The sequence below is a fragment of the Rhinolophus sinicus genome, chromosome 7, assembly GCF_057876585.1.
Source record: "Rhinolophus sinicus isolate RSI-liver-muscle chromosome 7, RSI-T2T, whole genome shotgun sequence".
Taxonomy (NCBI): domain Eukaryota; kingdom Metazoa; phylum Chordata; class Mammalia; order Chiroptera; family Rhinolophidae; genus Rhinolophus; species Rhinolophus sinicus.
Genome location: NC_142507.1, coordinates 29332411 through 29358854, shown reverse-complemented (window position 1 = coordinate 29358854; position 26444 = coordinate 29332411). Strand labels below are relative to the sequence as shown.

The 26444-nt window shown below is 38.1% G+C and overlaps 1 protein-coding gene and 1 non-coding gene across 4 annotated transcripts in view; one reads left to right on the top strand and one right to left on the bottom strand.

Moving 5' to 3' along the window:
* LRRC69 (leucine rich repeat containing 69) overlaps positions 1 to 26444 on the bottom strand; it is a 122596-nt gene that overhangs the window by 66713 nt on the left and 29439 nt on the right. For 2 of the 3 annotated variants that reach the window (XM_074319070.2, XM_074319069.2), the window contains exon 4: positions 1907 to 2102. The exons of the other annotated variant lie outside the window; for it this stretch is intronic. In XM_074319070.2, coding sequence (XP_074175171.1) covers positions 1907 to 2102 — 196 coding nt within the window. The remainder of the gene's footprint in view (positions 1 to 1906; positions 2103 to 26444) is intronic. 3 annotated transcript variants of the gene reach the window in all.
* On the top strand, positions 19219 to 19322 carry LOC141568714 (U6 spliceosomal RNA). Its single transcript, XR_012491936.2, has one exon. It is a non-coding gene; the product is annotated as a U6 spliceosomal RNA (small nuclear RNA).

Sequence of the window (26444 nt, the reverse complement as noted above, 5' to 3'; positions counted from 1 at the left end):
AGGGCCTAATACATAATGAGTACTCAGTAGACATTACTATCATTAAAATAGAATCTTTTAAAACAGAAAACAGATGTAATCTTAGAAAGTTGTCTCTATCGACAGTTTCACTGTCATTTATTTATCATCTCCCTTTGGCTTAGCACTGTGTTAACAGTACCCTTTCCTTAAAAGAAATATCCTAGTATCTCTATTTACATGCCAATGTGACTGGATGGACATACACATTCATATACATGTGCAGACATACACACAATTTATAATGTACTAGAAAATGATTTATAATTTGTTCATTATCAAAACAAATGAGTATTTCCTATAATGCCTTATCTTTTATAATGCAGAACAAAAATAACAGTGATCAACTGAATCATATTAAATGTACAAGAACATAATGATCATAGGCATTCTTTACATGATAATTCAGGATAGAATTTAATAGCTTTTAAATTTTTTTACATCTAAACTCCTTGGGTTTTATAAAATTATGATCTGCAATAGACATTTAAGTTAGACAGAAATAGATTTGAGCACCTTCTCTGACCTTTGCAAATTGTGTTCAAGTCATATAATCTTTCTGTTCCTTATTCTAAAATGGGTATAATAATAGCTACATCATAGATTTGTTATGAACACTATATAATATAATGCTTCATGATGATGATCATATTGCTTCTGTTAAAGCTTTTCCCACAAATAAAGGAGTTATACTTTTAATAGATTTATTGTGTAATTTAAAAATATTTTCTTACTTGTTCATAGACAGTAGGATTCTTAAAGACCTGAACAACAAAATTTTGCAATATACTTATTTACAGCCTACACCTTGGTATATTTTCCCACATCACATTACAGTATGCACAGAATTTTTAAAGGGAATATCCCCTTAAGAGAAAAATTAAACAGCAGGAATTGATCTGCTTTTTTATCTCTCAATTTACTGTATGACATGCATTCCCTCCAATCAAATTAATTCTAATTTGCATAAGGAAAGAATGTAAACCCATTGACAGGTTCCTGGCAAGAAAGAGTACTCACAAACTGAGAAATTTGAGGAGAATTTAATAAAGTCAGTATTTATAAAAGTTGGACAGGGTTTAGGGAAACCTAAACCATGAAAGATAGTTCCCTAAACCCACAAAGTTCCCAAAACCTAGCAACAGCAGGAAGTTCTTTACCACCATAAGCCTGAAAAGCCAAGGGGAGGTTGTAATGGTCCATATGAGGACCACCTGACATTCTCTATGGCCTTCCAGAAAGGCATGCGGGAAACTCATAGCACCCCACCAGGAAGAGCATTGGGGGGAATACCATCTGATATTCATTCTCCTCCTGTCCTTTCACCTCCTGCTAGTGCCTCTCATTGGCCATATCCAAGAGGAAGCCGGAAGACAAAGGAGCTCACTGATACCGATACAGGTGAGTCTCCCAGGTGCAGAATAGGTTGGAAAAGGATGGGTAGTAGATATGAAGGAAAAAATGGAAGATATCTAGCACATATACCAAAACTAAAATGTACTATATTTTGTGCTGTATATAGGGTTGCCAGATAACATATAGGAAGCTCACTTAAATTTAAATTTCAAACAATGAATTTGTTTTAGTATAAGTATGTCCCATATGTCATACATATACTAAAAAAATATTCATTGCTTCCCTGAAATTCAAACTTAAGTGAGCATCCTGTATTGTTATTTACCAAATCTGGCAACCCTAGTTATGTGAAATAATCCAAGTTATAACCCTTCTTTGTCATGGGAAATTGGGAACTCACTACATCTAATCAGAGAGAAAGCAAATAATGGTTTGCACTCAGACGCTCAAATCTATTTGATAACCCCTCCCAATCGTGTTGTAATAAGTTCTTCTCCAACAACAACAAAAATTGTTTCCAGGTTTTTCTTACCTCTGGCAAAACGTCAATGTTGTTCCTAACCAGAAGAAGCTTCTGGAGCATCTTCAAGAACTTAATCTCTTCAGGTATGCAAATGAGCTGATTATAGTTAAGCTGAAGTTCAGAAAGATTCTCAAGGAAACAAAGTTCTCTAGGAATGCTGGCTAGCTGGTTATGATTTATACTCAAATATGTGAGGCTTTTTAGTCTAAAAAATAAACAAAATATACTAATGAAACTCACAAGAATAAGAAAGTCCATTGTACAGACACAGCTTATCAGAAGCCATGTGTCAATTCACTTCTTTGTAGCTCATCTGAGCCTTATTTCAGATAAGTGTTCACAACTACTTTGAATCATTTGAGCATAAAAAAATATTTGCTGTAATTTAACTTTTGAAGATATTTTATAATCAGATGGCTTACGTTAAAAGTATTTTCTGTATTCAAAACTAAGATTTAAAAGAAAGAAAAGCCTATTTCATTCTTTGTATGTAAGAAGTCGGACAATTCAATTCATGAACTCATCCTAGAAAACGTGCTACATATCTCACTGCTGAATAGCACTACTGTCACCTTCAAAGTACTTCCCTTGGGAAGCTATACACCTATGCCAGTACCTAGTCCATGCGTCAAAGCAATTTTGGAACTCTTTTCCTGGAATGGCCTTCACAGATGTTGTCATGTTATGCTTGATGTCCTGAATGTCATCAAAATGTCTTCCTTTCAATATTTTCTTTATCTTCAGGTAAAGAAAGAAGTCATTGGGGCCAGTCAGGTGAGTAGGGAGAGTGTTCCAATACTTATTTGTTTACTGGCTAAAAACTCCCTCACAGACAGTGCCATGTGAGCTGGTGCATTCTCATGATGCAAGAGCCATGAATTGTTGGTGAAAAGTTCAGGTTATCTAACCTTTTCATGCTGCCTTTTCAGCACTTCCAAATAGTAAATTTGGTTAACTGTTTGTCCAGTTGGTATAAATTCATAATGAATAATCCCTCTGATATCAAAAAAAGGTTAGCAACATCATTGCAACAAGTTCACAAACTTAATTGTCAGACATCGTATGCATTCACTATACTGAAGAGGAAGCCAGAGAACTAAGGACATATACATGCATATATATGTGTGTGTGTGTGTGTGTGTGTGTGTGTGTATGTATATATATGTATATATACATATATATACGTATGTATATGTATATATATACACACACACATAAATATGCATATATGTGCATATAATATTGCATAAAATTTTCATACTGATCTCAAGGTTGAATGTGTTCAGATGAAAGTAATAACAGAATGGGGTGACATTTTTAGACAGTTACGAATGGGGGACTGGAGGTTAGGGGAGTAGTCAGTGCTAGCAAAAGGGAGTTAGAGGAAGACTATAAACATGATAGTGGAAGCCATGTGACTAGATAAGACTGACAGGAAGAAGAACAGGAACAAAAAGGCTAGGAGAAGAGAAAGAAGCCAATGGAATGATTCTTGAGAAATGTGAACATCTGATAACTTAAAAACAAAAAAAGGCATAAGAGAAGGCATGGGTAGAGAAATGCATATATACATATAAAGGAAAGAGCTTTTGACTCAGTCACTGGGCACCCCTTTTCTGGACTCCCTCCCGCTTGGGAGCTCTGACTCTTTTTAAAACTCTTGCCTCTGCTGGGTCCATGTTTCCCTTCTTTGGTCTCACAAGACACGATCCTGGCCCACACCCAGAAACTGCCGGCAGATTCAACATCATTTACTTCAATGATAGTGGAAGGGATTTGGAGGAAGACTACAAACATGATAGTGGAAGCCATGTGACTAGATAAGACTGACAGGAAGAAGAAGAACAAGAACAAAAAGGCTAGGAGAAGAAAAGGAAGCCAATGGAATGATTCTTGAGAAATGTGAACATCTGATAAGTAAAAAAAAAAAAAAAAAAAACTGGCACAAGAGAAGGCATGAGTAGAGAAATACAAGATGATAATTTCTAAAAATTTCTAAAGGTAATAAAAGAGTATTTCAAAATTAAAGAGGTAGTCAAGGACATCAGTAGCATGAAGGAATGAGAAGATATCCAAGTCTCTCCCCTTGAAATTACAAGTTGGACAGCTATAATTCAACAACAGATTTCCTGCTCAACACAAACACATTTGAGACATCACGCGAGACATCTGAAGGTAAGAGTATCTGAGTAAACAATAGAGACTGGATGGGGAGGGAAAAGGACACAGACAGAAGCCACACGCAACCCAGCACTCACCAAAGCCCCAGTGGACATGATAGTAGTGAAGGGCTAGGGTGCAGCCCTCACTGGGTAGACCAGACCATAGAGACAGAAACAGCAATCAGGTCTGGGTGGCTGGCAAACACTGACGTTGGACCTAGAGTCAGGGGCAGGGAAACAATGCAAAAAATCACAATGCTCCAAAGCCCACCAGCATCAAACAAAGGATTCTACAAACAGGGAATCTGCCCATCCCATCCTGCTGTGGCCCACCTTGCAGCAAGATCCTCTCTTGGCAGACTGAAAATGGGTGGGGGAAAAAAGAAACTTTCCAACCTAAGTAGTCTGAACTCATTGCAGCTAAACCCACGAGGAAGAACAGTACTTCACACACTCAAACTTGCTACCCACCCCCAACCTTGGCCCACCCATCCTCCATCTATTGCAGCTGCAGCATAGTGGAAGCAGCTGGATCAACTTGGAGCAGCCCTGCAGCCACTTCTAGCTACAAGTGGGCAGCACCAGGAGTACACGGGTGATTCATAGCCCGTCAAGTCCACAGGAGTGGTGCCCTGAAACAGGAATTCAGTCATGGAGGGAACACCACATACTTTCCACAGCCCAGGAGACACAGCGCAGGCCACACCACCCCATAGAGATTCCAAAGCCCCAACATTATAAGAGAAAATGAAAACTTGCACTTTAGTGCCACCTACTGGAAAACCCAAGAAAGACTTCTACTTATAAACAAATTCTGTACAAAAGCAGCTTTCATTTCCACAAATGCACAGGCATAGAAATAATCCATCAAGCAGAATAAATAACCAAGATAACAAGGGAATTCAGAAAGAAAAAGAGATGTCTCCAGAAAATAACTTAAAGACATGCTAATGTGTGGTTTAAATGACAGACAATTCAGGATTGCAGTTCTGAAGAAACTCAACGAGATACAAGAAAACTCAGATGGGCAATTCAACAGACTCAGAAATAAAATCAATGGAGTAGTTTACCAAAGAGGTTGAAGCTATAAAAAAAGAACCAAACAGAAATTCTGGAGCTGAAGAACTCAATAAAAGATATGAAGAATGAACTAGCAAGTTTAGGAAATAGAACAGACCAGATGGAGGAAGAATTAGTAATATTGAAGACAGAAATCTAAAAACAACTCAAATATGAGAGAAATATGAGAGTAAAATAAATGAAAAACTCTACGAGAATCATCTGACTCCATCAGAAAGAGCAATATAAGAATAATGGCTACACCAGAAGGAGAAGAGAGGGAGAAGGGAACAAAGACGTTATTCAAACAATCAACAAGAACTTCCCAAATCTATGAAAAGAACTGGATACTCGAATCCAAGAAGCTAACAGAATCCCTAATTATCTCAGTCCAAAAAGGCTTTCTCCAAACCACATTATATTAATACTATCAAAAATTAATGACAAAGAAACATTTCCAAAGGCAGCCAGGGAAAAGATGATAGTAACCTACAAATAAAATCCCATTAGATTATCATCAGATTACACAGGAGAAACTGTACAAGCTAGGAGAGAGTGGAATCAAATAAATTATTGAAAGAGAAATCACCAGCCAAGAAGAACTTATTGAGTAAAGTTATCCTTTAGATATGAAGAAGAAATAAGACTTTTCCATAGATACAAAAGCTGATGGAATTTACCATCACAATGCCTGCATTATAGGAAAGTTTGAGGGGTGTTCTTCTACCTAAAACAAAAAGATAAAGGGATACAAATTAAGAGTAAGATGACTAACAGACAGACAAGCTGGAAATTGCAAGCCTTGGCCACAATAGGGTATTAAACACTTAAATATAACATGAAAGTTAAAGGAGGTAAACACATTGTTTAAAAGAGAAGACAACAGCTACTGCAAGTTGGAGATGATCTCACAGAATAAGAAGAGATAATTACTGAGAACAAAACATAAAAGGGGAGAGGTAGAGGACTTCAGTTGCACAGGAAAATGGAGATAAGATGCAATTAGAAGAAAAAAGGATTGCTGTAAATATGAAACTTTCTTTTACATAAGCTTAATGATAACCACAAATATATATATATATATATATAAAGATATATATAAAGATATTATATATATATATATATTTAGAACTAAGATACATAACATTGAAAAAGAGGAAACACAGGAAATAATCAAAGAATAACACCAAACTCAAATTACAAAAGAAACACGCGGGAAAAGAAGCAATGGAAACAGAACTACCAGAAAACAAAAGAGAAAAAGGCTACAGGAAATCCTCACATATCAATAATCACACTAAATGCAAATGGACTGAACTCATCAATAAAAAGGCACAGAGTAGCAGGTTGGATTAAAAAACAAAACTCAACCGTATGCTGCCTTCAGGAGACACATCTCAGCTGCAAGGACAAACAGAGGCTCAAAGTGAAGGCGTGGGAAATGATACTCCAAGCAAATTACATCCAGAGAAAATCAGATAGAGCTGTACTTATATCGGACAAAATAGATTTCAATATAAAAAAAGTAACAAAGCACAAAGATGGACATTTACAATGATAAAGGGACAATACATCAAAAACATGTAACAGTTACTAATGTATTATATGTCCCCAACCTCAGAGCATGAAAATACATATAAAGAAACTACGAACAGAACTGAAGGTAAAAACAAACAAACAAAAAAACAATTATAATAGCAAACCTAAATAACTCATTGAGAGCTCTGGATTGATCATCCTAACAGAAAATCAATAAGGAAATGAAGGCCTTAAGTGACACATTAGACCAACTGAACATAATTAACATTTACAGAACGATTCATCCCAGAACACCAGATTATACATTCTTCTCTAGTGCACATGAAACATTCTCAAAAATAAACCCTGTGTTTGGATACAAAACAAGCCTCAACAAATTTAAGAAAATTTAAATCATACCAAGCATATTCTCTGACCATAAGGCTTTGAAATTGGAGATGAACTGCAAAACCAAGCAGAACAATCCCAAATTTTTGGAAATTAAACAACATTCTACTAAAGAAATGACTGGGTCAATGAAGAAATAAAAGGAGAGATCAAAAACTACATAGAGACAAGAGAGAATGAAAACACGACATATCAAAATTTTGGGAATGCAGCAAAAGTGGTAATAAGAGGGAAGTTTATATAATTACAGGCCTACCTCAAAAAAAAAAAAACAAAAAAAAAAACAAGAATAATCTCAAATAAATGACCTAACGTTTCACTTCAAAGAACTAGAAAAAAAGGAGTAAATGTAGCCCAAAATGAGAAGAAATATTAAAAATTAGTAAAAGTTAAACAAAAAACAAAACGGCAATAGGTAAAATTAACACGTTGCGTACGGATCACGAGAATCTTCGTTTTTTCCGTGTCCCACTGCACAAAGGAAGCTGCGTTCTGCAGTATCACACCAGGAGGGATTACTAACATCATAGGTGAGTAAATCCTAAAAAAATTCCATAGAAAAATAATAAATGACTTAGAAGCATTTACGCTTTAAAGAGAAGAGTGCATTTTAAAGTAGTTTCTTTTAAAAACCTGTCGGAACAGAGGGGTATGAGAGATTTAAACCCCGCCGTATGCAGCGTGTTAATGTGATAAAAGGCTGGTTCTTTTAAAAGATGTAAAAAATTGACATACCTCTGACTAGACTCAACAAGGATAAAAAAGAAAAGAGATTACATCATACAAAGGTCGGCATGAGGTGAGCCTCTTGAAATCTCTGAAATTTACAACAAACTGAACAGCTACAATTCCACAAAGGACTCCCTGCTAAGCAGATGGGCAAGACTAAAAGATGCACAATTGAAATCATCTAAAGGTGGGCAAATTGGGCAAGCAGGAGAAGCATGAAGGGGGAAGTGCAGAGACGTGGGCAGCACATGGACTCAGAACACAGACCGAGCTCAGAGATCCAAGATCCCTATATTTCAGACTTACAGCAGTCTTGGGAGAAGGAAGAATTAAAGCTGCTAGCACACCCCTTATGGCCCACAATCCAGCCGGAGGGATGACCATGTGACATGGCTAAACCCAACGCTCATGGCAGAGACCTCAAAAAAATAATGATGGAAGAAGGGTGAAAACACCAGTTAAAGCCCTCACTGTCAAGCAGAGGACAGAAGGCATAGGTACTGAGCATAGCTGACCACTCCCTACCCTCCCAGAGCTCACCCCACCCCCAAGTGCCCAGTGCTGGAGCGGAATGGTAGCAGTGTCAGATCAAAAGAACAGAATATTTGCAACTATGAGAACTGTGGCCTGCAGCCACAGACCCCCAGCCCAACTAGTTCTGGTGAATGGGAGGGTGCCTTGGGTACAGGACTGGCTGTTCTGGTGGTCGCTGCCACTGCTCGGAGCCACCTCTCACAACCCAACCCACCACTGCCTCTATCTATCTGGGGAGATCCCTGCAGGGGTAAACAGCAGCTGAAACAAACAGGCCCTGACACTGGTGCGGGAAGAGTTTTGGAACATCAGAAGCTCTCCACATCCCGCTATGGAGGTGGTGCCCTAACCCAGGCAACCTACTCTCTGCATCCCCACACGGACACGGCGCCCTATGTCCCAGGCGGACTTTTCACACAGGAGAAGCCCGCCTTCCAGGAAATCCCCCCATTGTGTGAGAAGCCAGAATAGTGCAGACAAAACATAATGTCACAGTGTGAGAGGGAATAATAGGCTGCAGTCGGAGAGAAAATAAAACATTCTACCAACATGTACTGGATAACAAAAGAAAGACCTCTTCCTATCACCTGTTGAAGAACCCACACCTGTAGATATCCAGGAAGAGAAATAATAAAACATTAATTGTCATGAATAATAATTCAACAAGACAGCTCAGAAAGAAAGGGAAAAGTTTCCAGAAAATGAACTTAAAGATATGGAAATATGTGCCTTAAATGACAGAGAATTAGAGATTGCACTTCTGAAAAAATCAACAAGATGCAAGAAAACACAGACAGGCAGTTTAATGAACTCAGAAACACAATCAAAGAAAAAATGTATATTTTACTTAAGAGATTGATATTTTAAAAAAGAACCAAATAGAATTTCTGAGATTAAGAACTCAATAGAAGAAATGAAGAATGAAATAGCCAGCTTTGGTAGTATAGTTGACCAGATGGAGGAAAAAATCAGTGACATTGAAGTCAAAAATCTGGAAATGAACAGCCGGAAGAAGACAGAGACTTGAGACTTAAAAGAAATGAAAGAACTCCACAAGAACTTCCTGACTCCATCAGGAAGACCAATATAAGATCAATGGTATACCAGAAAGAGAAGAAAGAGAGAAGGGAACAGAGAGTATATTCAAACAAATAGTATATGAGAACATCCCAAACTTATGGAAAGAACTGGATCCTCGAATCCAAGAAGCAAATAGAACACCTAATTACCTCAACCCCAACAGGCCTTCCTTCTCCAAGACGCATTGTATTGAAGCTGTCAAAAATCAACGACAAAGAAAGAATCCTCAAGACAGCCAGGGAAAAGAAGACAGTACCTACAAAGGAAAGCCCATTAGAATATTATCAGATTTTTCAGCAGATATTCAAACTATTGAAAGAAAGAAATTATGAGCCAAGAATAATATACCCAGCAAAGATATCCTTTAGATATGAAGGAGGAATAAAGACCTTTCCAGACATACATGAGCTGAGGCTATTTTCTAATACACAACCTGCACTACAAGAAACAGTACAGGAAGCTATTCGACCACCATCAACAGGGACAATTTGTGGCAACCAAAACATAAAAAGGGGGAGAGGAAAGGCCTGACCCGGAATATGGGAATGGAGAAAGTAAGCATGCTGAAGAAATTGGAATACTATAACTCTCAAACTTTCTTTTACATAAACTTAATGGTAACCACTCAAAAAGAAAATCCAGAACTGAAATATATATTGTAATAAAAGAAACAGAGGGAAAAATCATAGAATACCACCACACATAAAAAATAGACAACAAAAAAGCGAAGAAATGATGGAGATACAGTCTTACCAGAAAACTAAAGATAGAACGATAGGAAATCCTCACATATCAATAGGTACCCTAAATGTAAATGGACTGAACTCACCAATAAAAAGCCACAGAGTAGCAGATTGGATCAAAAAACTAAACCTAACCACATGCTGTCTCCAAGAGACACATCTCAGCTACAAGGACAAGCATAGACTCAAAGTGAAAGGGTAGAAATTGACACTCCAAACAAATGGTATCCAGAGAAAATCAGGTATAGCCATACTGGTATCAGATGAAACAGACTTCACGAAAAAAAAGGCAACAAAAGACAAAGATGGACATTTCATAATGGTACAGGGGACTATTGAACAAGAAGACATAACAGTCATCAAAATTTATGTCCCCAATCAGGGAGCACCAAATTATACCAAGCAACTACTAACAAAACTAAAGGGAGAAATTGACCAAAACACAATTTTACTAGGGGACCAAAATACATCATTGACAGCTATGGATAGATCATCCAAACAGAAAACACACAAAGAAATAGCAGTCCAAATGACATATTAGACGAAATGGAAATAACTGATATTTATAGAGCACTTCATCCTAAAACATCAGACTATACATTTTCTTCTAGTGTACAAGGAACATTCTCAAGGATAGACTATATATTGGGACATAAAACTAGCCTCAGCAAATTTAAGAAGATTGAAATCATACCAAGCATATTCTCTGATCACAAGGATTTGAAATTGGACATCTACTGCAAAAAGAAAACAGGAAAACCCACAAATACGTGGAGATTAAACAACATACTTTTAAGAATGACCAGGTCAAAGAAGAAATTAGAAGAGAGATCAAAAGATACATAGAAACAAATGACAATGAAAATACATCCTACCAAAATTTTGGGGATGCAGTGAAAGCAGTTTTAAGAGGGAAATTTGTATCATTACAGGCCTATCTCAAGAAACATGAAAAATCCCAAGTAAATAACCTCATGTTATACCTTAAAGAACTAGGAAAAGAAGAACAAGTGAAACCCAAGGTCAGCAGAAGAAAGGAAATAATAAAAATCAGAGCAGAACTAAATGAAATAGAGAACAAAAAGACAATAGGAAAAATTAATGTGCCAAAGAGCTGGTTCTTTGAAAACATTAACAAAATTGACAAACCCTTGGCTAGACTCTCTAAGATAAAAAGAGAGAAGACACTAATAAACAAAATCAGAAATGAAAAAGGGGAATTTATAACGCATGCCACAGAAATACAAAGGATCATCCCAGAATACTATGAAGGACTGTATGCCACCAAGTTCAATAATCTAGAAGAAATGGACAAGTTCTTACAAACATATATTCTTCCTAGGCTGAACCATGAAGTATTGGAAAATCTAACTAAACCAATCACCAGTAAGGAAATTGAATCAGTCATCAGGAACCTTCCTAAAAGCAAGAGTCCAGGACCAGATGGCTTCACTAGTGAATTCTGTCAAACCTTCAAAGAGGATCTAATACCAGTCCTACTCAAACTCTTCCAAAAAATTGAAGAAGACACAGTACTCCCTAACTCATTTTATGAGGTCAACATTACAATGATGCGAAAACCTGGTAAGGATAACAAAAAAAACAAACAAACAAACAAAAAACTACAGACCAATATCTCTGATGAGCACAGATGCAAAAATCTTAAAGAAATTCTAGCAAATTGAATGCAATACTACATTAAGAAGATTATTCATGATCAGCAAGTGGGGTTTATCCCAGGGCCACAAGGAAAATACCTTAACATAATAAAGGCCATATATGCAAACCCTCACTTAATCTCATAATTAACGGTGAAAAACTGCAGCCCTTTGCTCTACGTTCAGGAACACAACAGGGCTCTCCCCTACCACCTCTGCTTTCCGACGTAGTGTAGGAAGTCCTCGCCAGAGCAATCAGGCAAGAGAAGAAATAAAAGGCATCCAAATAGGGAATGAAGAAGTTAAATTGTCACTCTTTGCAGATGACATGATGCTATATATGGAAAACCCAAAAGACTCCACCAAAAAGCTATCAGAAACAATCAATGAATACAGTAATGTTGCCGGCTACAAAATCAATATACCAAAGTCCATTGCTTTCCTATATGCTAACAATAATATCTCAAAAAAAGAAATGAAAAACAATTCCTTTTGCAATTTCAGCAAAAAGAATACAATACATAAGAATAAACTTAACCAAGGATGTGAAAGACCTATATGCTGAAAACTATATGACATTTTTAAAAGATATTGAAGAAGACACAAAGAAATGGAAAGACATTCCGTGCTCATGGACTGGAAGAAACAACATAGTTAAAATGGCCATATTACCCAAAGCAATATGCAGATTTAATACAATCCTCTTCAAAATCCCAATGGCATTTTTTAAAGAAATACAGCAAAAAATCATCAGATTTGTTTGGAACCACAAAAGACCCTGAAAAGCCAACGCATCTTAATAATAAAGAACAATGCTGGAGGTATCACACTCCCTGACTTTAACTTGTACTACTGGGCAACAATAATCAAAACAGCATGGTATTGGCAGAAAAACAGACACATAGACCAATGGAATAGAATGAGAACCCAGAAATAAACCCACATAAATATGGACAGATAATTTTTGACAAGGAAGCAAAATATGTACAATGGAGAAAAGACAGCCTCTTCAATTAATGATGCTGGCAGAATTGGATAGCCACATGCAAAAGAATGAAAGTGGACTTGCTATCTTTACCATTTCCCAAAATCAATTCAAAATGGATCAAAGACTTAAGCGTAAGACCTGAAACAATGAACTGCATAGAAGAAAACATAGGTACTAAACTTGTGGACCTTGGGTTCAAAGAGCATTTTATGAATTTGACTCCAAAGGCAAGGGATGTAAAAGCTAAAATAAATGAATAAGACTATATGAAACTTAAAAGCTTCTGCAGAGCAATAGAAACCATTGACAAAATAAAGAGGCAACCAACTGAATGAGAGAAGATTTTGGCAAACAGTGCCTCCAATGAGGGGCTAATGTCCAAAACATACAAGGAACTCATGCAATTCAACAACAAATAAACAAAACAAACAACCCTATTGAAAACTGGGCAGAGGACCTGAAGAGGCATTTCTCCAAAGAGGACATACAAATGGCAAATAGACATGAAAAAATGCTCAACATCACTAATCATCAGAGAAATGCAAATAAAAACCACAATTAAATATCACCTCACCCCAGTGAGAATGGCTATCATCAACAAGACAAATAGTAACAAGTGTTGGAGAGGCCGTGGAGAAAAAGGAACCCTCATACACTGTTGGTGGGAATGCAGACTGGTGCAGCCACTATGGACGGCAGTGTGGAGTTTCCTCAAAAAATTACGAATAGAATCGCCATATGACCCAGCAATCCCTCTCCTGGGTATCTACCCAAAAAATATGAAACCATTTATTCATAAAGACAAGTGTGCTCCAATGTTCATTGCAGCTTTATTTACGGTGGCCAAGATATGGAAACAACCAAAATGTCCTTCGATAGATGAATGGATAAAGAAGTTGTGGTATATATCCATAATGGAATACTATTCAGCGGTAAGAAAAGATGAAATAGGACCATTTGTGACAACATGGATGGATCTTGAGACTGTAATGCTAAGTGAAATAAGTCAGACAGAAAAAGCAGAGAACCATATGATTTCACTGATATGTGGTATATAAACCAAAAACAACAAAAGAGCAAGACAAACAAATGAGAAACAAAAAGTCATAGACACAGACAATACTATAGTGGTTACCAGATGATAAGGGGGAGGGGGATGGTAGATGAAGGTAAAGGGGATCAAATATATGGTGATGGAAGGAGAACTGACTGGGTGATGAACACAGCATGTAATTTAAAGTTGATGAAATACAGAATTGTACACCTGAAATCTATGTAACTTTACTAACAATTGTCACCCCAATAAACTTTAATTTAAAAAAAAAATTGAAGAAGAGACAATATTCCCTAATATATTTTATTAGGTCAGCATTACCCTGATACCAAAACCTGGTAAGGAGAACACACAAAAAAAGAAAATACAGACCAATATCTCTTATGAATACAGACGGAATAATCCTAAACAAAATTCTAGCAAATCAAATGCAACAATGCATTAAAAATATTATACATCATGACCAAGTATGGTTCATCACAGGGGCATAAAGATGATTCAACATATGCCAGTCAATCAATGTGATACTCCACATAAACAAAATAAATCAGAAATATCATATGATTATATCAATAGATGCAGAAAAAAGTGTTTGACAAGATACGAAATAGATTTATGATTAAAACACTTAATAAAATGGGTATTGGGGGCAGCAGTTAGCTCAGTTAGTTAGAGCGCAGTGCTCATAACAACAAGTTTGACAGTTGGATCTGCGAATAGGCCAGTGCGAGCTGTGCCCTCCATGACTAGACTGAAACAACTACTTGACCTGTAACTGATGGGTCCTGAAAACCACACATAAAATAAATGCAAGTTAAAAAAAAAGAAAATGAGTATAGAACAAAACACTTTAACACAATAAAGGCCATATATGACAAACATTCAGCTAATATCATAATAAATGGTGAAAAACTGAAGGCCTTCACTCAACATTCAGGAAGAAGACAAGGCTGTCCCTTATCACCACTGTTATTAGTATCAGAAGTCCTAGCCATAGTATCGGAAGTCCTAGCCAGAGCAATGAGGCAAGAGAAAGAAATAAAATGCATCTGAATTGGAAATGAAGAAGTAAAATTGTCAGTTTTTGCAGATGAATGATGCTATATATAGAAAACTCTAAGGACTCCACCAAAAAGCTATTAGAAACAAACGACTACAGTAAAGTTGCCGGATACAAAATCAATATACAAAAGTCCACTGCATTCTATGTACGAACAATGAAATCTCAGAAAAAGAATAAGAGAAAAATTCCTATTGCAATTGCAACAAAAAGAATAAAATACCTAGGAATAAACTTAACCAAGGATGTGAAAGACCTATATACTGAAAACTATAAAACATTTTTAAAACAAATTGAAGAAGACACAAAAAAATGGAAAGAGATTCCGTATTCATTGATGGAAGAATCAACATAGTTCAAACGGCCTTATTACCCATAGCAATATACAGGTTTAATGCATTTCCCATCAAAATTCCAATGGCATTTTTTAAAGAAGTAGAATAGAAAAATCGTAAGATTTGTATGGAACCACACAAAAACCCGAATAGCCCAAGCAATCCTAAAAAAAAAAGAACAATGCTGGAGGTATCACACTCCCTGACTTCAACTTGTATTACGAAGCAACAATAATCAAAACAGTATGGTACTGGCAGAAAAACAGACACCCAAACCAATGGAATAGAATTGAGAACCCAGAAATAAACCTACATAAATATGGACAGACAGTTTTCGACACAGAAGCCAAAAATATATAATGGAGAAGAGCAGCCTGTTTAATAAATGGTGCTGGGAGAATTGGAAAGCCATGCGCAAAAGAATAAAACTACACTGCTGCCTGTCACCATGTACCAAAATTAACTCAAAATGCATCAAAGACCTAAACATAAGACCTGAAACAATCAACTGCATAGAAGAAAACATAGGTACTAAACTTATGGACCTTGGGTTCAAAGAGGATTTTATGAATTTGACTTCAAAGGCAAGGGAAGTAAAACCTAAAATAAATGAATGGGACTATATCAAACTTAAAAGCTTCTGTCCAGCAAAAGAAACCATCGACTAATAAAAAAAACATAGAAAGAGACCATTGACAAAATAAGAGGCAATCAAACGAATGGGAGAAAAATTTTGCAAATAACATCTCTGATAAGGGGCTAATATTCAAAATATATAAAGAACTCATACAACTCAACAACAAAAACAAACAAACATGGGCAGAACACCTGAAATAGACATTTCTCCAAAGAAGACATACAAATGTCATATAGACATATGAAAAAATGTTTAACATCACTAATCACCAGAAAATGCAAATAAAAACCACAATGAGATAACACCTCACACCAGTGAAAATGGTTATCATCAAAAAGACAAATAATAATGAGTGATGGAAAGGCTGTGGAGAAAAAGGAACCCTCATACACTGTTGGTGAGAATGCATATTAGTGCTGCTGCTATGAAAGGCAGTGTGGAGGTTCCTCAAAAAATTAAGAATAGAATTACCATACGACCCACAATCCCTCTCCTGGGTATATATACAAAAAATCTGAAAACATTTATCCATAAAACTTTATGGGTTCCAATGTTTTTGCAGCATTTTTTACAGTGGCCAAGACATGGAAACAAAGTGTCCTTCGACAGATGATTGGATAAAGATGTGGTATACATACACGTCTTCTGGAATACTATTCTGTCATAAGAAAAGATGGAATCATACCATTTGCAACAACATAGATGGATCTTGAGATTATTATGCCAAGTGAAATAAATCAGAGAGAGAAAGTCAAGAACCATATGATTTCACTGATATGTGGTATATAAAACAACAAAAGAACAAGACAAACAAATGAAGAAACAAAAGCTCATATACACACAATAGTTCAGTGGTTACCAGAGGGTAAGGGAATAGTGGGTTAATAGATAAGGGTAAAGGGGATTAAATATATGGTGAGGGAAAGAGAATGGACTCTGGGTGTTGAATACACAATGTGATATATAGATGATATATTACAGAATTGTACACCTGAAATCGATGTAACTTTACTAACAATTGTAACCCCAATAAACTTTAAAAAAATAAGACTCAAAAATAAAAACAGAAAGGAAAGAGAAAAAGTTACAATGGAGACCAAGGAAATACAAAGGACTATACAAGAATATGGTGAAAGACTATAGACCAAATTCAATAACCTAGATGAAATGGACAAGTTCTTAGAAATATATAACCTTCCTAGACTAAATCACGAAAAACTGATAAATACAGAGGGTGTATACAAAACATGTATACACATTTTTAAGAAAGGAAAAAATTGTATTAAAATTGTAATACTCAATATATACCAAAAATGAAAGATCAATATAAGTCACATTTGACTTATGCAATCACAAGAGGTGCTCAAAGTGGTTACCATCAGTGTAATTTTTATACAGTTTTTTTCCCTGTCTTAAAATATGCATATGTTTTTTCTTTATTTTGGCACCCTGTGTACAAAGACAGAACAACGGTAAGAAAATTCAAGCAATTATCAAAAATCTTCCAAAATGTGGGGCGGCCAGTTAGCTCAGTTGGTTAGAGCACAGTGCTCTTCACAACAAGGTTGCCGGGTCAATCCCCACATGGGCCACTGTGAGCTGTGCCCTCCACAACTAGATTGAAACCACTGCTTGACTTGGAGTTGATGGGTCCTGGAAAAACACACTTAAAATAAATAAAAGTTTAAAAAAAGAAAATCTTCCAAAATATAAAAGTCCAAGAACAGATGGCTTCACTAGTGAATTCTACCAAACATTCAAAGATTTAATACCTATCCTTATCAATATCTTCCAAAAAAACTAAAGAAGAGGTTATACTTCCTAACTCATTTTATGAGGCCAACGTTATTCTTATACCAAAATCTGGCAAAGACAAGGCAAAAAAAAAAAAAGAAAATTACAGACCAATATCTCTGATAAATATAGATGCAAAAATCCTAAACAAAACACTAGCAAAATGAATACAATGCTTTAAAAAGAGTTTACATCACGATCAAGTAGAGTTCATTCAAGGTGCAAGGATGGCTCAACATGCACAAAACAATCAATATGATACATCACATTAACAAAATAGAGGACAAAATTCATATGATCAGGTAGCCGGTTAGCTCAGTTGGTTATAGAGCATGTTGCTACTAACACCAAGGTTGCCACTTTGAGCAGTGCCCTCCTTAAAAAAAAATTCATATGATCACATCAATAGATGCAGAAAAAGCATTTCACAAGACACAACATCCATTTATGATTAAAACACTCAATAAAATGGGTGTACAAGGAAAGCACCTCAAAATAATAAAGGACATATATGGGAGACCCTCAGCTAATATTATAATTAATGATAAAATAAAAAGCTTTACCTCTAGGATCAGAAACAAGACAATGATGCCTACTCTCACCAGTTATTCAACATAGTGTTGGAAGTCCGAGCCAGAGCAGTCAGGCAAGAGAAAGAAACAAAGAGTATCCAAATTGGGAATGAAGAAGTCAAATTGTCTCTCTTTGCAGATGATAGAATTCTTTATATTACAAAGAAAAACACCTAAAGACCATACCAAAGTCTATTAGGAACAATAAACAAATACAGTAAAGTTGCAGGATACAAAATCAGTGCACAAAAATCCACTGCCTCCCTATATACTAACAATGATATTTCAAAAAAAGAAATGAAAAAAAATTCCATTTGCAAAAGCAACAAAAAGATTAAAATGCCTAGGAATAAACCGAACAAAGGATGTGAAGGACCAATACACTGAAAACTACATTATTAAAAGAAATTGAAAAAGACGCCAAGAAATGGAAATATATTCTGTGTTCATGAATTGGAAGAATCAACATAGCTAAAATGCACATATTACCCAAAACAATACACAGATCCAATGCAATCTCCATCAAAATCCCAATGGCATTTTTTTAAAGAAATAGAACAAAAAAATTATCAAATTTCTATGGAATTACAAAAGACCCCAAATAACCAAAGCAATCCTGAGGAAAAAGAACAAAGCCAGAAGTATGACAGTTCCTAACTTCAAATTATACTACAAAGTGACAATAATCAAAACAATATAGCATTTGCGGAAAAACATACACACAGACCAATGGAAGCAAAATTGAGATCCCAGAAATAAACCCACATATATACGGGCAATTAATTTTTGACAAAGGAGCCAAAAACATAAAATGGAGGGGGAAAAAAGAAAAAAGCCTCTTCAATAGGTGGTGCTGGGGAAAAAAAGAATGAAACCAGACTGCTATCTGTCACCATACACAAAAATTAACTCAAAATGGACCAAAGACCTAAGTATAAGACCTGAAACAATAAATTACGTAGAAGAATGCATAGATACTAAACTTATGGCTCGCTTCAGCAGCACATATACTAAAATTGGAACGATACAGAGAAGATTCACATGGCCCCTGTGCAAGGAATGATACTAAACTTATGGACCTGGATCTCAGAGAGCATTTTATGAATTTGACCCCAAAGTCAAAGGATGTAAAAGCAAAAATCAATGAATGGGACTACATCAAACTAAAAAACTTCTTTATAGCAAAAGGAACCACCAACAAAAGAAAGAGGCAACCAAGCAAATATAAGAAGATATTTGCAAACAATACCACTAATAAGGGGCTGATAAAAGTGAACTGGCATCTTAAAATGCTTACCCATAGAGCTGGGAGGACTATGGGTGGAGCTGGGCCCCTTGTTGGCTCTTTGGTCCTGAATTCCTGTTGGACTTTATGGTAACTACTAGGGGAGGGATGCTAATAAATAGAATACCCATCTTGGAACCGAGGTTATTCTTCTTCACATGGGTAGCTGGCTGGAGCCCCAGGTGGAGGTGTGCAGCATGGATCTATACTGCAATGGTGGTTTTTTGTTTATTTTTCTTTTCCCAAACAAACCACTCTTTTGGTGGACTTTCTGGAAAGTTATTTTTGCCAGTCAACAGGGCTTATATCCAAAATATGTAAAGAACTGACACAACTCAACAAAAAAAAAAATGCAGGGCTGGCCCGGTGGCTCAGGTGGTTAGAGCTCCATACTCCTAACTCCAAAGGCTGCCAGTTTGATTCCCACATTAGGCCAGTGGGCTCTCAACCACAAGGTTGCCAGTTCAATTCCTCGAGTCCCTCAAGGGCTGGTGTGCAGCACCCCCTGCAACTAAGACTGAACACGGCACCTTGAGCTGAGCTGCTGCTGAGCTCCTGGATGGCTCAGTTGGTTGGAGTGTGTCCTCTCAACCACAAGGTTGCCGGTTCGACTCCCACAAGGGATGGTGGGCTGCGCCCCCTGCAACTAGCAACGGCAACTGGACCTGGAGCTGAGCTGCGCCTCCACAACTAAGATTGAAAGGACAGCAACTTAACTTGGAAAAAAGTCCTGGAAATACACACTGTTCCCCAATAAAGTCCTGTTCCCCTTCCCCAATAAAATCTAAAAAATAAATAAATAAATAAATAATAAAATAAAACAATTTGTTTAAAAAAAATGCAAACACTCAACTTCACTAGCAATGGAAATGCAAATCAAAACCACCTCACACTTGTTAGAATGGCTATTATCAATAAAGCAAGAAATAACAAGTGTTCGAGAGATTGCGGAGAAAAAGAAACCCTCATAACAATGCTGGTGGGAATGTAAATTGGGACAGCCACTACGGAAAACAGTATGGAGTTTCCTCAAACAATTAACAATAGAGCTACCATATTACCCAGCAATCCCTCTTCTGGGTATCTACCCAAAAATTTTGAAAACATTTATTCGTAAAAATATATGTACCCCTATGTTTATTGAAACATTATTCAGAGTAGCCAAGACATGGAAACAACCTGGGTGTCCTTTCATGGGTGATTGGATAAAGATGTAGTATATATATATATATATATATATATATATATATATATATATATATATATATAATAGAATACTACTCAGCTGTAAGAAAAGACTTTAAAATATTGCAATTTTTGACAACATGGATGAATCTTGAAAATATCATGCTCAGCGAAATAAGTCAGATGGAGAAAAACAAGAACCATATGATTTCACTCATATGTGGAATATAAAATAGAAACAAATGAACAAACAAAACAAACAAGCAAAAACTCACAGACACAGACAACTTTAGTGATTCCAGAGGGGAAACGGGGTGTGGGGAGGTTGAAGAGAGGAAAGGGGGTCAAATATATAGCTATGGAAAGAGGCTAAAAGCTTTGGATGATGAGCACACAATGCAATATACAAATGATGTATTACAATTCTGTAAACTTGAAACTCATATAATCTTACTAACCAATGTCACCCCAATAAATTTAATTTTTAAAAAGCAAACAAATATTAAAATTAATTAATTTTTAAAAGAGGTACTCAAAATGGAGGGGGAGGGGAGGCACGGGATGCAAGGCTCCTAGCACCAGCATGGGCCAGGGAACTGTATCCTACACAACTACACTGAGAAACAATGGCTTGAACTGGAGTGGGGGGGGGGGGTGGAAGAAAGGGAAAAAGATCTATTGTATTTTTATATGGTAGCCACAAACAATTGGAAAATAAGCTTTAAAAACTCCCTTTATAGTATCATCAGAAACCATAAAATAATTACGAGTACACTTTTAAAAAAACATCAGTGACCTCTACATTGAAAACTATAAATCATGACTGAGAAAATATAAAGAGGTTCTAAATAAAAATAGAGATGATATGTCTTGTTCACATGTAGAAAGAAACAATATTTGCTAAGATGCCAATTCCCATCAAATTGATCTATACATTCAACTCAATTCAAATAAAAATCTTGAAAATTTCTTTGTGTAAAAATTGACAAATCAATTTGAAAACATATGTGGAAATTAAAGTACCTAAAATAGCCAAAACTATTATAAAGAAGGCAAAGTCAAAGGATTTGTATTAACTGATATTAAAGCTTAAAATACAGCTACAGTAATCAAGATAGTATGTTTTGGAAAGCATGATAAAAAAAAATGGATCAATAAAACAGAACGGAGAGTCCAAATAGACCCATAAAGGGTCACTGATCATTGACAAAGGTGTTGTCAGGGCAATTCAGTTAAGAAAAGACAGTCTTTTAAAAAATGGTGCTAGAACAACTGTATAAGTTTTAGGGAAGTCAGGTTATAAAGGAAAGGAAGGAAAATGAGGGAGCAGGAGGGAAAAGGCAAAAAGTAGACTTTGCCTTAAGGTCTACTTAACACAACATTAAGAGGCTGAAAAGGATTTTTAAGGGAGCCCAAATTTTTCAGTAAAATAGGGAATAAAGTCATTTGCAGAGAGCATACAGGGTCAAAGAACAACCCAGTGTGAAAGACAGTAAAAATATGTAGAATTCCTGTGGGGAATTTTCTTCACTAATAATTGTTATAATCATTATTTTAATTGATTCTACTCTGAATTACTATCAAGGCACTTGGCTTTTGTTGTTGTTATTTCAAGGCACTAAACTGAGCTCAGAGGCTATTGTAAATGTGTCCATCATTCATTTGGTTGAATAAAGAGCAAAGGGGAGAAACAAGTAACCTGCCATTGTTTCCACTTCCACAGAGCAGGGAGAACTTCTACTCTTCCAAGAAAAAACTACAGAAGGTACACTTGCAGCTTCCCCTGCTCTTCTTCCTGTCCAGCGGGTTGAATAATAACTTCACTGATTCACAAACGTGGAGAAATGACTGAGCCTTTTGGTTTAGTCCTTCCCTTTTCCCCCTCCTTCTTTCAGATAGATTATGTCCCCAGGATACCCCTGTTCTCTTTCTCTTCATGTGGTTTTGAAGCTCTGTCTATGACAGATTTGTTTAGAAGCAAAACTTTTGCCTGCCCAGATTTGACTCCAAGTCCTTGAACCGATACTCTATATTTTAAGTAAACCAATAAACAGAACTCCTCTGTCCCTCTCCCAGGTTCTGAACAAATTGAGAAATAACGCATGGGATTCAGAAATAAGGGAGGGGGAGGAGGGAGGAGGGCAGGGGGGAGGGGGCAGGGGGGAGGGGGCAGGGGAGGAACATGCATGGTCAGGCAAGTTAAGAAAGTTTTTATTGTAAGAGACAAAAGTTTATCAAGCAAAAGATGGCTACAGCCCAGGCTGCATGTCTAAAGAAGACTTACAGCCCTGAAGGAGGGGGTGAGGAGGATATTATAGGGACTGTGCTGACAGGGTAGCATTGTTTGAACAGAAAATGCTGACTGCCTGACAGCCAGTAGCTGTTTTGTGGCGTTTTCCATTATTGCAAGTTTGGCTCTGTCTGCAGGTGCAGGTCAACAGACATCTTGTTGTTTTCTTGTAGACCTGACTCTGTAAGTCAAGGTCTCTGAGACCTAACATTCAGAGACCTAACATTAAGTCCAGGTCTCTAACATTCAGAGACCTAACATTCCAGCCCTGTTTGTTATTAAAAAGGAGAGGGGGCTGTCATGTCTCTCTTCCGTAGATGCTTCAGGCTGAACGGGGATAGCAAAGGATGGGGACATTGTGGAAGGGGTTGGTAATATTGTTGTAAGAGAAGCATTTTACAGATAGCTCCATTTGCGAACACCTGGAGTAGGCTCTGCAGGAATTGGGGAAAAAGGCAGAGGAGGCTGGGACCAAAGGCTAGGACCAAAAGAGATAATGATTAGAGGCCCTATGAGGGGAAGAAGCCAAGGGCCCCAGTTACCCATAAACCACTGCTTTTTGTGGCGGTCTCTGTTTTTCTGGGCCTGGGTGAGGTCCTGTGATAGGCTTTGAAAGTGGTGTGAGGAGACTTCTAGCCCTGCTGTTCCTATCGCTACCCTCACAGAGATGCTCAGTGACACTAGGAGTGGAATAAGGGAGACAGCCCTTTTTTGGCACATAAGAGTGTATATGGGGACAGGTAGAGACTGATTATTAGGGGTGATCTGAATATCTGGAGAAAGTAAAACTAGGGTGCAGGTGCCTGTCCAGTTGGTGGGGAGGCAGGTGTATATGGAGGTTCCACAGAGGAAGAAGAGGCCTGAGGGACCAAGGCAGGTGAACATGTTGAGGTAGAAGAAAGAGGTTAGGGTTTTTGTGTATTTCTCGGGGGAGCTTTTCTTGTCCCAAATATCAAATGTGTCCAACACTGTGGCTCCCATGAGGGGCTGTACATGAATGCCGGGTGTACAATTCTGATGTCTAAAGAGGTGGAGTTTGAGTGTATCGAAGTAAAAGTCAGATGGGTCAAATGGAATAGGTAGCTTAGGACACTTGGATCCCTTTTAGCCGGTATGGGGGAACCATGGGGGAAGTCTAATTAGGGTCTGAGGCCTCCCCTGACAGTATATGTTAGTTGTTCCAGTGGCATTGAGGCTGGGACGGGAGGAGAAGGGGAGTGGTTGTTGGAAGAAGGAACCTGTAGAGGAGGTGGAATAAGTAAGAGAGGGTGAGATAGTGATGGTGGTATTACAGAGATTGGGGTCTAAGGTGCCCACAGGGCTGCTGGTGGCCTGTGAGTGGGAGATGTAGGGGGGGCTGCGGTGGCAGATGTGAGTTAAGACACTTAAGGGGCCCACAATGGGCCTAAATTTGTCATGGGCCTTGTCTAGAGCATCGGTGAAGGTTTTCAGGTATTGTGTTGTTTTGAGCTGGTATTGGCTCGGGAAGGAGTTATATATAGCAAGTGGTGGATTTAGAGTGGAAGGCAGGTCTGTGTTGGACTTTGTAGAAGAGGAAAGTAGAAGTATTAGTCTATATCTGAGCTGTTACAGGATGGCAGCAAAGAGTTGAGTAGAGGTGGATAGGCAGAGCCAGCAGTCTTAAAGGAGTAAGGGGAATGACTAATTTAGAAGACGATGAGTTAGACTGAGGTTCCAAGAGATAAGGGGTGTAATGGTAGGGAAACTGTTATGAGAGGGAAGAGTAACATTATGAAGACAGCTATGGGAGGTGGGGGGGCTTATGTCCCCTCTAGGGTTGAGAAGATGGTGATGGAATCCCATGGGTAAAGTGTTCTTGGAGGTAAGCATTGAAAAGGAGCTCTAAAATGGACCTGCAGAGGTTAAGGGGAAAGGTGGAGATAACTGAGAGGATTTTGAGGGGGAGCGAAAGAGCCGGGAGTGAGGTTGGGGTTCTTTGGCTTGTGCAGCAAGGACGGGGCAGGGGCAGAGGTCACTGTTCAAGAGTTTTCCGGTTTTTCTTTAGGAAGCTTGTGAAGTTGAAGCCAGATGGGGCTCAGGACTGAGCAGCAATATCGTGGAGCCTGGATGTTCGTGTGGAGCAGCAGGACAGGCGGTTCAGCCGTTTTTATAGCCTAGAGAAGTGAAACTGGGAGGGGTAACCCAGCAGCATGGCCATAGTGGGGGTATTGAGAAGGATCCGGAAGGGCCCTTTCCCCCATTTTCATAAGTCTGAGGAGCTGAGGTCTTTGAGAAGGACCCAGTCTCCTGGGACTAGGGAAAGACAAAGAGAGGAAGTGTCTTGAGGTCAGGGAAGAATGCAGTCTGTGTGTTCCCTAAGGATCTGCCGAATGAAGCTAAGGGCTGGGAGCTATTAGGAGGGAGGTTGACTAGTAGGAAAGGGCTGCTATACATGAGCTTGAAAGGACTGAAGATGGGGGCCCAAGGGGAGGCACACATTGGGCAGAGGGAGAGGGGTAGGATGGTCGTCCAAGGTTGTTGGACCTCTGGGAGAGTTTGGTGAGGTGAGATTTAATGATGGAGTTGGCTTTTTTACTTTACTCGAGGATTGGGGTCTGTAGGGGATATGGAGTTTTAGTATACATCGAGGGCTTGCGAGACCTGTTGTGTGATCTGAGAGATGTAGGCTGGGCCGTTATGAGATTGAATGGAGATAGGGAGGCCAAGTTGAGGAATGATTTGTGTGAGGAGGATGTTAGGGCCCAGATGAGCACAATGAGTTCTGCCTTTTGTGAGGTCGTCTCTAACGGGGGTGGGGGGGGTTGTGTGTTGATAGTAGTGGTGGGGTGACAATGGCATAGCCAGCTATGCAGAAACCATCAGAAAGGGTGGAGCTATCATTGACAAACCAGGTGTGATACAGACTGGGAAGAGGGTAGGCCTGAGAAGACCCCTAGCCAGGAGCTATAGGACCTTTTGACGAATGAGAGGGATGGGGTATTGGGGTTGGTTTGGAAACGAGGACGGATGGCACAGCTTGATCTTGACAGGACAGTGGTGTGAAGCGATAGAAGGGGTGGACGTGTCCCAAACAACAGGATCGATGAGGGACGGAGGTAAGAGGATCTGTATTGGAGTGTCAGAGTGGGAGAGCATGAGGAGAAGGATGGGTTCAGGGTCGGGCGGACAAAATTGAAAGGAGGCCCTGAATTTGGAGAGTGGGACACCTGGGGAGTACTAGAAATGAGTGGTAAAAACCAATTTATGAAGTGATCAAGTTAGGGCTGTAGTAATTAGAGATTGTGAGATAAGGCCGTCAATTCCAACAATGGAGATATGGGAGGGATGAATAGGCCCTGAAAATTCGGGGAGGACGGAGTAGGTGGCCCATGTGTCTATTAAGAAGAAGATTGGCTTACTTGGCACGAGAAGAATTACCCTGGGCTCTGCTGTTGTGATGGAGGAGGGAGCCGGGAGCCCTGGGCTCCATCAGTC